At 54.7% G+C, this 13,493-nt stretch overlaps 1 protein-coding gene across 1 annotated transcript in view; it reads left to right on the top strand.

Moving 5' to 3' along the window:
- Nucleotides 1-6: 6 nt before the first annotated feature.
- LOC134016519 (protein furry homolog) overlaps nucleotides 7-13,493 on the top strand; it is a gene marked incomplete at its 3' end in the record, with an annotated part of 28,574 nt that continues 15,087 nt past the window's right edge. The window contains 28 exon segments of the mRNA XM_062455876.1: nucleotides 7-76; nucleotides 1,357-1,525; nucleotides 1,793-1,885; nucleotides 2,042-2,140; nucleotides 3,155-3,256; nucleotides 4,341-4,444; nucleotides 4,644-4,752; nucleotides 4,923-5,009; nucleotides 5,157-5,328; nucleotides 5,533-5,665; nucleotides 5,912-6,019; nucleotides 6,145-6,271; nucleotides 6,460-6,570; nucleotides 6,751-6,915; nucleotides 7,288-7,374; nucleotides 7,460-7,719; nucleotides 7,952-8,141; nucleotides 8,468-8,592; nucleotides 9,107-9,164; nucleotides 9,891-9,982; nucleotides 10,162-10,334; nucleotides 10,600-10,760; nucleotides 10,869-10,979; nucleotides 11,394-11,548; nucleotides 11,957-12,056; nucleotides 12,233-12,404; nucleotides 12,734-12,990; nucleotides 13,075-13,221. Coding sequence (XP_062311860.1) covers nucleotides 21-76; nucleotides 1,357-1,525; nucleotides 1,793-1,885; nucleotides 2,042-2,140; nucleotides 3,155-3,256; nucleotides 4,341-4,444; nucleotides 4,644-4,752; nucleotides 4,923-5,009; nucleotides 5,157-5,328; nucleotides 5,533-5,665; nucleotides 5,912-6,019; nucleotides 6,145-6,271; nucleotides 6,460-6,570; nucleotides 6,751-6,915; nucleotides 7,288-7,374; nucleotides 7,460-7,719; nucleotides 7,952-8,141; nucleotides 8,468-8,592; nucleotides 9,107-9,164; nucleotides 9,891-9,982; nucleotides 10,162-10,334; nucleotides 10,600-10,760; nucleotides 10,869-10,979; nucleotides 11,394-11,548; nucleotides 11,957-12,056; nucleotides 12,233-12,404; nucleotides 12,734-12,990; nucleotides 13,075-13,221 — 3,723 coding nt within the window.

The raw sequence follows: 13,493 nt of genomic DNA, 5'->3' as shown, positions 1-13,493 counted from the left end.
TGGGTCCCAACACAGGAAACATGCACATCGTGGCCGATCTCTACGCAGAGGTGGTGGGAGTTGTGGCTCAGTCCAGGTAGGCCGCCGCTGTGTGTGTGTGTGTTTGTGTGTGTGTGTGTGCAAGTGCTTATGCGTGTGTGTGCGAGTGTATGGGAGTCAGGTGGCTGAGCGGTGAGGGAGTCGGGCTAGTAATCTGAAGGTTGCCAGTTCGATTCCCGGCCGTGTCAATTGACGTTGTGTCCTTGGGCGAGGCACTTCACCCTACTTGCCTCAGGGGAATGTCCCTGTACTTACTGAGCGTCTGCTAAATGACTAAAATGTAAATGTGTATGTGCTTTGTGACGTGTGCTGGGTCTGTATGCTGGTCTGCTCGTGGGACAGCAGAGGCAGACGGTGTCTCCCGTCGCCCTGCGCCTCTGCTGCGTCAGCGCAATAGATGAGCTTATCTGAGGCAGGAGATGATGGTGGTAGATGATGGATGTGTGTGCATGTGTGTGTGTGCGTGTGTGTTCCAAAGGGGGTTGTTAAAATGATTTAGGAGGTGTTGGTTCACAGACGGAGAACAGCTTAGTCATTGTCACCCACCCGTACGCACACACCCACACACACACACAGAGACAGTCCTCCTATGAGGCATGAAAATGCTTTTAGTGAGGTTAGGATCCATCATCCTATTGACTTGGCTAGGCTGGCCCTCTCTCCCTCTCTCTCTCTCTCTCTCTCTCTCTCTCTCTCTCTCTCTCTCTCTCTCTCTCTCTCTCTCTCTCTCTATCTCTCTCTATCTCTCTCTCTCTCTCTCTCTCTCTCTCACAAAACTGTGTGTTATCACGGCTAAATAAAATGACCATAACTCCCAACTATAGACAGGACTTTGTTTGTAGTCATATGTAGACACACTCACACACACACACACATTCTTATCGTTGTGTTTTCAGTTGGGTGCGAGGTGCGCGCTGTTTATCTGTATCTTACCAAAGCAAACGCCCAGCACCACACAAAAGAGAGGGTTAGTCACAGCCCCAAATACCAACCTGGCAACCCCTCTGGTCCACTTCACCCTTCCAGATGCCTTTCTATTTATAGAGCCAAAGATCGCTATCTCAAACACACACACAGATTTGTACAAGGGAGAACCCTTCTTTTTTTGGCAGGGTTGTGTTTTTTTTTCTCGAGTAATCCTAAAGTCATGGGGCAGATGGTACAAGCACTGTACAAACTCTATCGAGATCATCCCTTTAACTCTGTCCGTACACACACACATCCACACGCACACACAGTGCCCACCCTGTATAAATCCGGCATCGCCACGCCAACCCAGCAGGTCGTGTGACTCTCAGCCGTGGGTTCCCTCCTCAGGTTCCCGGCCGTGAGGAAGAAGTTCATCTGGGAGCTGAAGGAGCTGCGTCAGAAGGAGCAGAACCCCTACGTGGTCCAGTCCACCATCAGCTTCATCATGGGAGTCAAGTTCTTCCGCGTCAAGATGTACCCCGTGGAGGACTTTGAGGCCTCCTTCCTGTTCATGCAGGTCAGCGGGGGGGGTTCGCGGTTCCGGCCCTCTCCGTTTGTGCCGTGGCGCCGAGGCAGACGAGTCCTCCGGGATTTAGGGATGACGCGTTCTGGTTTTTTTCTGTGCGCGTTTTGAGTTCTTAGACTCGACGTGAATGAAAATACTTTCTTTTTCTACTCTCGTTTTTCTCGCTTTCTCTCTTTCTGTTTCCCCACTCTCTCTCTCTCTCTCTCTCTCTCTCTCTCTCTCTCTCTCTCTCTCTCCCTCTCTCTCCCTCTCTTGCAGGAGTGTGCACAGTATTTCCTGGAAGTGAAGGACAGAGACATTAAACACTCTCTGGCTGGCCTGTTTGTGGAGATCCTAGTTCCTGTAGCAGCGGTAGGTTCCTCGAACCATGAAGATGTTTTCTTACAAGATTACAATATGAAAACAAACGCATCTGTCTGTTCGTCTGTCTGTCTGTCCGTCGTGTGTGTGTGCGTGTGTGTGTGCTGTATCTGACTGCTGTGTGTGTGTGTGTGACCCCTGTTCCAGACGGTGAAGAACGAGGTGAACGTCCCGTGCCTGAGGAACTTTGTGGAGAGCCTGTACGACACGACCCTTGACCTCTCGTCCAGGAAGAAACACTCTCTGGTTCGTTCCTCCTTCAGCCTCCAACCCCCCCCCCCCCCCCCCTTCACGGTGCATCGCTTAGCAACCTCATTTTGTAACAAAACACAGGGAGAACCTAGACAGAGTGATTGGCTCGTGGACTGTGTTGGTAGTCAACGCGTTCCCCTGGCGTGGTAGTGGTGAAAGACGGGGGGTTGTTGTTGTTCTGGGCGGGGATCTCCAGCTTCCTGTCGAAGGCTTCTGCGTGGCTGGACCGGGCGTGGTCATGTCACATGGTCATGTCACACCCCCAGACGGCTTTGTTTCCTTCTCCTACTCCTTCCGAGGCTCCATAAGTCAGACAGCCAGTCACACCGACATTTAGCTAGCCAGCCAGCTATCTAGATATGCAGTTAGCTAACCATACAGCTAGCCTTTTAGCCAACAGCCAGCCATCCTGCTAGCCAACTAGCCTGCTATCTAGCCAGTCAACCAGCTAGCCAACCAAACAGCCATCCAGTCAAATAGCCAGCCAGTCTGCCAGCCCCCTTATGTCCCTCCTTCGGTGGTTCCACACCAGTCCCCTCAAACCGCCACCTGGAATGTCATTCAGCTGTCAGGACCCAAACAAGTGGAACCATAACAACACGCTCTGTTTGGCCCTAATTGTTATCCTTCTCCCGTTCAGGCACACCCAACACTGTAAATCGTTACCATGCTGAGAAAGAGATTAGAGAGAAAGAGAGGGGGGGGGGGGAGAGTGGTACACAGTGAGAGACGACACGTCTTTAGCATTCCTCAGATACTCCTAGAAACACTGTCCCCAGTGAGATCCCTTCCCTCGAAGCCTGAGCCTGTCATATAAATTCGTCATTTCTAAACAGCAGATGTGGTCATCTCAAGAACAAGGGTTAGTCCAGCGACCTTTCAACACCAACAAACACAGTTCCATTTCCTTTCTCTGCTCCCCCCCGGTGACCCCTCCCCTTACTGTATTGCCGGTGTGGAGTGGCACTGCTAACCAGCCTCCCCCCCCCCCCCCCTCTGTGTCCCCAGGCCCTGTACCCACTGGTCACCTGCCTGCTGTGTGTCAGCCAGAAGCAGCTCTTCCTCAACCGCTGGCACATCTTCCTCAACAACTGCCTGTCCAACCTCAAGGTGAGCGCCCAGTCCCCCCGGTGACCGCCCAGTTCCCCCCCCGGCTGCCGATCCACGACACGCCTGCCTCAAAGTAGCCGGTTGATGTGGGGTGTGTGAATGAGCAGATGGAGATGAAGGGAATGGAGTGATTGGAGGGACGGAGGGAAGGGGGGGGGGGGAGGCAGAGAGAACGAGAAATACATTTTCAGTTATGTGTGAACGAGAGAAGCGTCCCTAAGTCATTCTTTTCTGTCACCCTGACACCTTTGGAGGTGTGTGTGTGTACGTGGTGTGTTTGAGTGAGTGTGGTCTGCGCGCTGGTTCTCTTTGAACATGCTGTGCAAGAATGCAGATGGACTTGTTGACACGTCGCACACACACACACAGTGTCACCCCAGTTGTCTAGGTGGTGTGACCTCGCTGGTCTCTCCCACAGCTTTTCTGGAGCGTGGTGTTCTCACATTTACATTACATTTACATTTAGTCATTTAGCAGACACTCTTATCCAGAGCGACTTACAGTAAGTACAGGGACATTCCCCCGAGGCAAGTAGGGTGAAGTGCCTCGCCCAAGGACACAACGTCAGTTGGCATGACCGGGAATCGAACTGGCAACCTTCGGATTACTAGCCCGATTCCCTCACCGCTCAGCCACCTGACTCCCTAGACATAGATGCAGCTTCTACATCTAGGGTGTCCAGGCTCCTGCAGAGAGATCTACCCTCCTGTCCTAGTTCTTCCCAACCCCAGTTGCAGCGACGGTACAGGATTCGAACCTGCTACCTCTTGATCTGCAGTCAATTGCTCTAACCATAAAAGATATACCCTCCCTTTGGAATAATAAAGCAGATTCAGTCAGTCAACCAGGTAAGTATTAGAGTCAGGTGCTGCAATTAAAACCTAGAGGACGGTAGCTCTTCAGTCACAAGGTTGGGCAAAGTTCATCTTATAGTCAAAGCTCAGCGGTAGAAGGTTTGACTGCAGATCAAGAGGTCACGGGTTTAAATCTCCCCTGTGTGTCGCTTTGGGTGAAAGGGCCTAGCTAGGTGAGCACACTGCTACTGGAGATGGTGGTTGACCCTCCTCCCTCCCTGTGTTTCCAGAACAAGGACCCCAAGATGGCGCGCGTGGCTCTCGAGTCTCTCTACCGCCTGCTCTGGGTCTACATGATCCGCATCAAGTGTGAGAGCAACACGGGAACACAGAGGTACACACTGGACACCCTCCCATGTGCATGCACACATACTGTAGACACACACACACGTGTAGAGTACACACACACAATTGTTTTTGATTGATAGTCAATGTGCGAGGAAACTAACCTCTCTTTCTCTCCCTTCCCTCTGACCCCCCCGCCCCGCCCCGCCCCCTCTCCCCCCGCCCCGCCCCCTCTCCCTCCTCCCCAGCCGCCTGACGTCGATCACCTCCACTCTGTTCCCCAAGGGCAGTCGTAGCGTGGTGCCCAGAGACATGCCTCTCAACATCTTCGTGAAGATCATCCAGTTCATAGCACAGGTGGGGATGGCACACACACACACACACACACACCCTTGTATTTATGTGTTTGTGAGGTCCCATGACTTGGACACATAATAACAAGCACAGGCGTACACACCGCGACATTATCACCAGTCTCATGTAACTCTCCTAACTCATGTGATGTGTTCTCTCTGTGTTCCGCCCAGGAGCGACTGGACTTTGCGATGAAGGAGATCATCTTTGACCTGATGTCTGTGGGGAAGTCCGCCAAAGCCTTCAGCCTCAACCCAGAGGTGTGGACACACACTCACACAGACACTCACAAACACACACACAGCAGTGTTTACAAAACACGAGACAGAGAGACTTCCCTGTTTCTTAATAATCTCACTATGTCGTACCCGTGCGTCCGGTGTGTGTGTGTGTGTGTGTGTGCGCAGCGTATGAACATCGGCCTGAGGGCGTTCCTGGTGATCGCAGACGCCCTGCAGCAGAAAGACGGCGAGCCGCCCATGCCCAACACGGGAGCCACACTGCCTTCTGGGAACTCTCTGAAGAAGAAGAAGACCTACCTCAGCAAGACCCTCACCGAAGAGGAGGCCAAGCTCATAGGTGTGTGTGTGTGTGTGTTCCAGTGACGCACGTGTGTGTGTGTGGTCCAGTGACCTAGGGTGTGTTCAGCAGTGTGCGTTCAGCAGTGTGTGTTCAGCAGTGTGCGTTCAGCAGTGTGTGTTCAGCAGTGTGCGTTCAGCAGTGTGCGTTCAGCAGTGTGCGTTCAGCAGTGTGCGTTCAGCAGTGCGCCTCTCTCCCCCCCAGGCATGTCTCTGTACTACGCCCAGGTGCGTAAGGCCCTGGACCACATCCTGCGTCACCTGGACAAGGAGGTGGGCCGCTGCATGATGCTCACCAACGTCCAGATGCTCAACAAGGAGCCCGAGGACATGATCACGTATGTACACACACACACACATATACTCATATACACACTCACTCACATATACTCATATATACACATATACTCATATATACATACACACACACACATATATACTCATATATACACACACACATATACTCATATATATATATATACACACACACACACATAAATACTCATATATATATACACACAAACACACATATATATACTCACCCACACACACGCTCATAGTCTCTCGCTCCCTCTCTCCCCCAGAGGGGAGAGGAAGCCTAAGATCGACCTGTTCAGGACGTGTGTGGCAGCCGTCCCTCGCATCCTCCCGGACGGCATGTCCAAGCCGGAGCTCATAGACCTGCTCTCACGGTGAGCTCCGCCCGGCAACACACCCGGCCTGGCTTTTTTCATTGGACGGGTTTTTTTTTTCATTGCGCCAACCTATCCTGACCCCGTTGCCATGGTTTCCCCCCCCCCCCCCCCCCCCCTTGCAGACTGACGGTGCACATGGACGACGAGCTCCGCCTCATTTCCCAGAACTCCCTGCAGAGCCTGCTGCTGGACTTCTCCGATTGGAGGGAAGACGTGCTGTTCGGATACACCCACTTCCTGTTGCGAGAGGTGAGGCTGGGTCGTCGGTTTCCCAGTGGGTTGTGGCGATGCAAACGAAGCATGCAGCAAGTCTATTAACCAGGGAATCTGCTCGTCCTCCTCTTTCCCTCTATCCATCCCTCTGCCCTTCCATCCCACCATCCTCCCTCCACCTCCTCCCTCCCTCCACCTCTCTCCCCCCCGGTGTGTTCCTCCAGGTTCAGGACACACACCAGGGTCTGCAGGACGCCTCCATCAAGCTGCTGCTGCAGCTTCTCACCCAGTGGAGGCTCATGCTGCAGGCCCAGGGCAAGACGCGCAGCTCCGAGGTGTGTGTGTGTGTGCCTACCACTGTCTCCAAGTATACATGTCTAGACGTGTGTGTTTGTCTTGAAAACGCATTCTATCTAACCCTCCGTCACGTGTGTGTGTCTGGCTGTGTGTGTGTGTCTGGCTGTGTGTGTGTGTCTGGCTGTGTGTGCGTGTGTCTGGCTGTGTGTGTGCCCCAGGCCAGCCCCAGGCTGCCCGAGCGCAGCCCCCACTGCTCGGTGCTCCACGCCGTGGAGGGTCTGGCCCTGCTGCTGCTCTGCTCCTGCCAGACCAGCACCAGGAAGCTGGCCGTGGGCGTGCTGAGGGAGGTGCGCTGCCTCTTCACCGCCCTGGGACACGCAGAGGTGAGCAAGGGGAGGGAGGGGGAGGGAGGGAGGGGGAGGGAGGGAGGGGAGGAACAGAGGGAGAGAGGGAGAGTGGGGGGGTGAGAGGGAGGGAGGGAGGAAGAGAGTGAAGGAAGGAGGGGAGGAACAGGGGGGAGAGAGACGGGGAAGGAGGGAGAAAGGGAGGGATGGGGGGAAAGGGGTGAGGGAGGGAGCGAGGGACGCTGGGAAGGAGGCAGAGAGGAGTCCGAGGGAGGGGACGAGGACGGGGAGGAGAGAGAGCGACAGAGAAAAGGAGGGAGGGACGAACGGAACGAAGGGGGAGGCCCCGAGGCGGGTGGAGAGAGTCTGTGGGGGGGTTCTGACCGCGTCCTCTGACCTCTGACCCTCCAGGACGATGACAAGCCCATGATCGAGGTGATGGACCAGCTCAGCCCCGCCATCATGGACAGCATCGTCCACGTGGCCATGTCCGACTCGGTGAGTGTACCGCCCCCGCCGCCGCGTTCGCCCGCGTGTTTACGCGTGGGTGTGTATTAACACACCCGTGTGTGTGTGTGTCAAGGCCACCCTCCCTCTCAGCCACCACGTGGACCTCCAGTGGCTGGTGGAGTGGACGGCCCGGCTGGTGAGCAGCCCGTACGACGTCAAGAGCCCGTCGCACGTGTGGATCTTCTCCCAGTGCGTGAGGGACCCCTGGGTGCTGTGCCTCCACAGCTTCCTGCGCCAGGAGCACCTGCCGCGGCTGTGCCCGGCCGCGCTGGGCTACGCCTGGCCCTACGCCTTCACCCGCCTGCAGCTGCTGCTGCCCCTGGTCGACCCCAAGTACGACACGCACACACACGGAGAGAGACACACACACACACATGGAGAAACAGACACACACACAGAGAAACAGACACACACACACACACAGTGAGACACAGACACACACACACGCAAACAGACTTCCATATACAGAGATGTGAATCAGATGGGTACAGTATTGGGTACCAACCAGAGTTGAGTTTGCATAGAACATCTCTAAAGCGGTTCTGTGTGTGTGTGTGTGTTGCAGCAGTCCGGTGAACGCTAAGAAGACCAGCACGGCAGGCTCCGGGGACAGCTACGTGCCTCTGTGGCGCAACTACCTGATCCTGTGTCTGGGCGTGGCCAAGCCCAGCATCATGTCCCCGGGTCACCTGCGGGCCTCCACGCCCGAGATCACCGCCACCACGCCCGACGGCAGCGTCACCTACGACAACAAGGTGCGTGTGTGGGCGAGAGAGAGAGAGAGAGAGATGGAGTGTGGGAGAGAGAGGGAGGGAGAGAGACAGTGGGAGAGAGAGGAAGGGAGAGAGAGATAGTGGGAGAGAGAGGGAGGGAGAGAAAGAGAGAGAGTGGGAGAGAGAGGGAGGGAGAGAAAGAGAGAGATTTTGAGAGTGAGATGACGGGAGACTTTTGAGGAGTGTGTACGTGCGCTCCAGAGAAGGGAAGGGTTTGGATGAGAGGGAGTTTAACAGAAGTGTGTGCTTGTGTGTGTGTGTGCTTTGTACATCCTTTCCTAATGTGTCTATTGTGTGTGTGTGTGCAGGTGATAGGGACCCCGTCAGTTGCCTGGTTACTGAAGCAGCTGGTTCCTCTGATGAGAGCTGAGAGTCTGGAGATCACTGAGGCCCTGGTCCTGGGCTTCGGACGCACCAACGCTCTGGTGTTCAGGTAACACACACACTCACTCACACACACACACTCACACTGCACCAACGCTCTGGTGTTCAGGTAGAGAGAAAAAGAGAGAGACAGAGCGCTTTGAAATTGCCCGTGGTTCCCCGGAGGGAGGGAGGGAGGGAGGGAGGGAGGGAGGGAGAAGAGGAGGACTTTCCCTCTCCACAGAGATGAAGGCTCGCCCCGACACAGTGGAGTCATTGTGCTTTGTCCTCCAGGGTCTTAGAGGTGGCGGTGTATCAGGATTAGGATATTAACCGTGTGTATTTATAGAGGGCTGAGCTCTGTGGGAGAGAACGAGCTGACAGTGGAGGCCATTCTTCAGACTGCCATTCTTCATGCCGTAATGGGGACACCAGTCAATCACTCCAGTCCTATCACTCACGCTCATTTAATCAGACAGGATGAATGTCGGCTTTAGGTGTGGCTGAACCTTTGTGTGTGTGTGTGTACTGTGTGTGTGTGTGTACTGTGTGTGTGTGTGTGTGTACTGTGTGTGTGTTAACAGAGAGCTGGTGGAGGAGCTGCATCCTCTGATGAAGGAAGCCCTGGAGCGCAGGCCTGAGGTAACCCTGCTGCTAATACACTCCTGTGTTCACTGTGCTCACTGTGCTGCCAGGATCAAGCTCCGTGGCTGTGCTCTACCGGGTTCAGGATTGATTTCTCCTGGGGGATTGAGGTCAATTGAGTGGGTAATCAATGCCACTTATCCCCTCTCTCGTCCCCTCGCTCCCTTTTCTTACGTTCTCCTCCTCTCTACTCTCCCTTCTCCTTTTCTCTCCTCTCTTCTCTCCTCCCTCTCTCCTTTCCTGTCACCTCCTCTCCTCTCTCTTCTCCTCTTCTGTCCTCCCTCTCTCCTTTCCTGTCCTCTCTCTCCTCTTCTCTCCTCCTCTCTCTCCTCTTCTCTCCTCCTCTCTCTCCTCTTCTCTCCTCCTATCTCTCCTTTCCTGTCCTCTCTCTCCTCTTCTCTCCTCCTCTCTCTCCTCTCCTCCTCTCTCTCCTCTCCTCCCTCTCTCCTCTCCTCCCTCTCTCCTCCTCTCTCTCCTCCCTCTCTCCTCTCCTCCCTCTCTCCTCTCCTCCTCTCTCTCCTCTCCTCTTTCTCCTCTTCTCTCCTCTCTCTCCTCTCTCCTCCTCTCTCTCCTCTCCTCTCCTCCTCTCTCTCTCCTGTCCTCCTCTCTCCTCTCCTCCTCTCTCTCCTCTCCTCCTCTCTCTCCTCTTCTCTCCTCTCTCTCCTCTCTCTTCTCTCCTCCTCTCTCCTCTCCTCCTCTCCTCCCTCTCTCCTCCTCCACCAGAATAAGAAGCGTCGTGAGAGGAGAGATCTGCTCAGGCTGCAGCTGCTCCGAATCTTTGAGCTGCTGGCCGACGCCGGAGTCATCAGCGACAGGTAACACACACACGACCACATAAGCACACACACACGACCACATAAGCACACTCACCTACACACACACACGCACACACACACACACACATTCCTTGCATTCTCCCTGTGTTCGTCGTTGAATCAAACGTTTTGGACTTGTTCCTTCCCACGACCATCCCCTCCCTTCTCCCCCCCCGCAGCACCAACGGGGCGTTGGAGCGAGACTCCCTGGCCCTCGGCGCTCTGTTCCTGGAGTACGTGGACCTGACGCGGATGCTGCTGGAAGCAGAGAACGAGAAGGAGCTGGACGTCCTCAAAGACATCCGGGCCCACTTCAGCGGCATGGTTGCCAACCTCATCCAGTGTGTCCCCGGTAACTAGGACACCATCCCATCATACTCAGACTGCTTCGTGTTTTTGATGTTTTGGCTTCAGTTTAAAAATACCACTTTCACTCATCCAATTACTCTCTCGTTCCATCCCTCTTTTATCGGCCCGCTCTCTCTCTCTCTCTCTCTCTCTCTCTCTCTCTCTCTCTCTCTCTCTCTCTCTCTCTCTCTCTCTCTCTCTGTCTCTCTCCCTCTCTCTCCCTCTCTCTCTCTCTCTCTCTCTCTCCCTCTCCCCCTCTCTCTCTCCAGTTCACCACCGGCGGTTCCTCTTCCCCCAGCAGTCCCTGAGGCACCACCTCTTCATCCTCTTCAGCCAATGGGCCGGCCCCTTCAGCGTCATGTTCACGCCCCTCGACCGCTACAGCGACCGCAACCACCAGATCACACGCTATCAGTACTGTGCCCTGAAGGTACGGGCACCAAACACACACACACAGAGTTACACACACACGCACACACAGAGTCCCATCCATATCGACACTGCATGTAATGTGTGTGTGTGTGTGTTTTCCCCCCAGGCTATGTCGGCGGTTCTGTGTTGCGGCCCCGTGTTTGACAACGTGGGCCTCTCTACCGACGGCTACCTCTACAAATGGCTGGACAACATCCTGGCCTGCCACGACCTCAGGGTACCTACCGCACACACAGACCTGCCACGACCTCAGGGTACCTACCGCACACAGACCTGCCACAGCCTCCAGCAGCCTCATATAGGCCTCACCACATCAAATCTTATTTGTGTCGACCTTTTTTACAAAGCAGTGTCACAGAGGGCTTCACATACGCCCATAGAACCACAACCCTCAGCTAACCTAAACCCTCAAGGGAGACAAGGAGAAACTCCCAGTAATATAGTCTCTCTAACTATCTCCATCTACAAGTATCTCACCGTACGCGTTAGCCTGTACATTCTCTTTCGACTCCCTCGGACCCCATTCGCAGATCAACAAATGAGGGTACAGCTTAGCGGTTAGAGCGCTCGGCGGCAGAGGTTGCCGGTTCAAATCAGTGTGATGACGTCATGTGTGCCGTGGCTGTCCCAGGTGCACCGTCTGGGCTGTGAGGTGGTGATCCTGCTCCTGGAGCTCAACCCAGACCAGGTGAACCTGTTCAACTGGGCCGTGGACCGCTGCTTCACCGGCTCCTACCAGCTGGCCTCGGGATGCTTCAAGGCCATCGCCACCGTCTGCGGGAGCAGGTGCGTCTCACACACACACACACACACAGAGACTGTCACGCATTGACATCTTGACATTTAGCAGACGCTCTTATCCAGAGCGACTTACAGTAAGTACAGGGACATTCTCCCCGAGGCAAGTAGGGTGGAGTGCCTTGCCCAAGGACACAACGTCAAATTGCACGGCCAGAATCGAACCGGCAACCTTCTGATTAATAGCCCGACTCCCTAACCGCTCAGCCATCTGAATACATGCACACACAGACTCACACAAACCCCCCTCCTGGACAACGTCTAGTCACATGACTAGTCCCCGTCCATGTTTTGCAACTGAACACCGAACATGATCGTTTACTCTGCCTCAGTAGGGCTGTTGTTGTTGTTGTGTTTTGTTGACATGCTCCTCTGTTGTTTGTTTGCGTCGGTCAGAAACTACCCTTGTGACATTGTCACCCTCCTGAACCTGGTCCTGTTCAAGTCCTCAGACACCAGCCGGGAAATCTATGAGATCTCCATGCAGCTGATGCAGGTACACACACACACACACACCATCAATATAATAAATATAATCACAGCACATCAAGTAGGAAACATCATTGTAACAGCATTGTACTCCACAACAATTTGTTTGTGTGTGTGTGTTCGCTTGTGTGTGTGTGTTTGTGAATGTGTGTTTGTGAATGTATGTGTGTGTGTGGTTGCCAGGTGCTGGAGGCCAAGCTGTGTGTGTACTCCAAGCGCATGGTGGAGCAGAAGCCAGACAACATCCTGTACGGCACCCATGGGCCCCTGCCCCCGCTCTACAGCGTGTCCCTGTCCCAGCTGTCCGTGCAGCTGGCCAGCATGTACCCCGAACTCACCCTGCCCCTCTTCTCTGGTAACAGCCGCCACCGCCTCATACCACGGGATACAGGGAGAGAGGGGGAGAGAGAGAGAGAGAGAGAGAGAGAGAGAGAGAGAGAGGGAGGGGGAGAGAGAGAGAGAGAGAGAGAGAGAGAGAGAGAGAGAGAGAGAGAGAGAGAGGGAGAGGGGGGGAGAGAGAGTTTTCTCTGGTAAAGGTACACTGGCTGCAGGTTCAGTGTTGTTATTTCCACCGCACCTCCTCTCAAGCAGTACTTTCTCCTCCTCTCTCTCCTCCTCTCTCTCCTCCTCTCTCTCCTCCTCTCTCCTCCTCCCTCTCTTCCTCTCTCCCCCCCCCCCCTCCAGAGGTGAGCCAGCGTTTCTCCACCACCCACCCCAACGGCCGCCAGATCATGCTGTCCTACCTGCTGCCCTGGCTCAGCAACATCGAGCTGGTGGACACGGGCCTGCTGCCCCCGGCCTCCAGCCCCTGCACCCCGGAGGAGGAGCGCCTGGGCCAGGCCCACAGCCTGGGCCTCTCCCCCAGCCTGCGGGGCAACGGCTGGGGCTCCCTCCAAGCCACCTCGCTGGTGCTCAACAACCTCATGTTCATGACGGCCAAGGTGAGCGTGTGTGTGTACAGTGTGTGTGAGTGTGTATATATACAGTGTGTGTGTGTGTGTAATACGTGTCGTCCCTCTGCCCAGTACGGGGACGAGGTCCCGGGGCCGGAGATGGAGAACGCGTGGAACGCGCTGGTGTCCAACGAGAAGTGGTTGAACAACCTGAGGACCGCCCTGCAGTTCCTCATCAGCCTGTGTGGGGTCAGCAGCGACACCACCCTGCTGCCCTACGTGAGGACACACACACACACACACACAGACACACTACAAACACACACACACACACACACACACACACACACACTACAAACACACACACACACACACACACACTACACACACACACACACACACACTACAAACACACACACACACACACACACTACAAACACACACACACACACTACAAACACTCACACCCACACACAGTGCGTGTCACATATCGCTATTAAAAAGTGGGTCATTAGGGTCAACTGATAGTAATATCTGTGTGTGTATATCTG

The sequence above is a fragment of the Osmerus eperlanus genome, unplaced genomic scaffold (genome assembly GCF_963692335.1).
Source record: "Osmerus eperlanus unplaced genomic scaffold, fOsmEpe2.1 SCAFFOLD_354, whole genome shotgun sequence".
Lineage (NCBI taxonomy): Eukaryota > Metazoa > Chordata > Actinopteri > Osmeriformes > Osmeridae > Osmerus > Osmerus eperlanus.
This window is presented reverse-complemented; position numbering and strand designations above follow the sequence as displayed.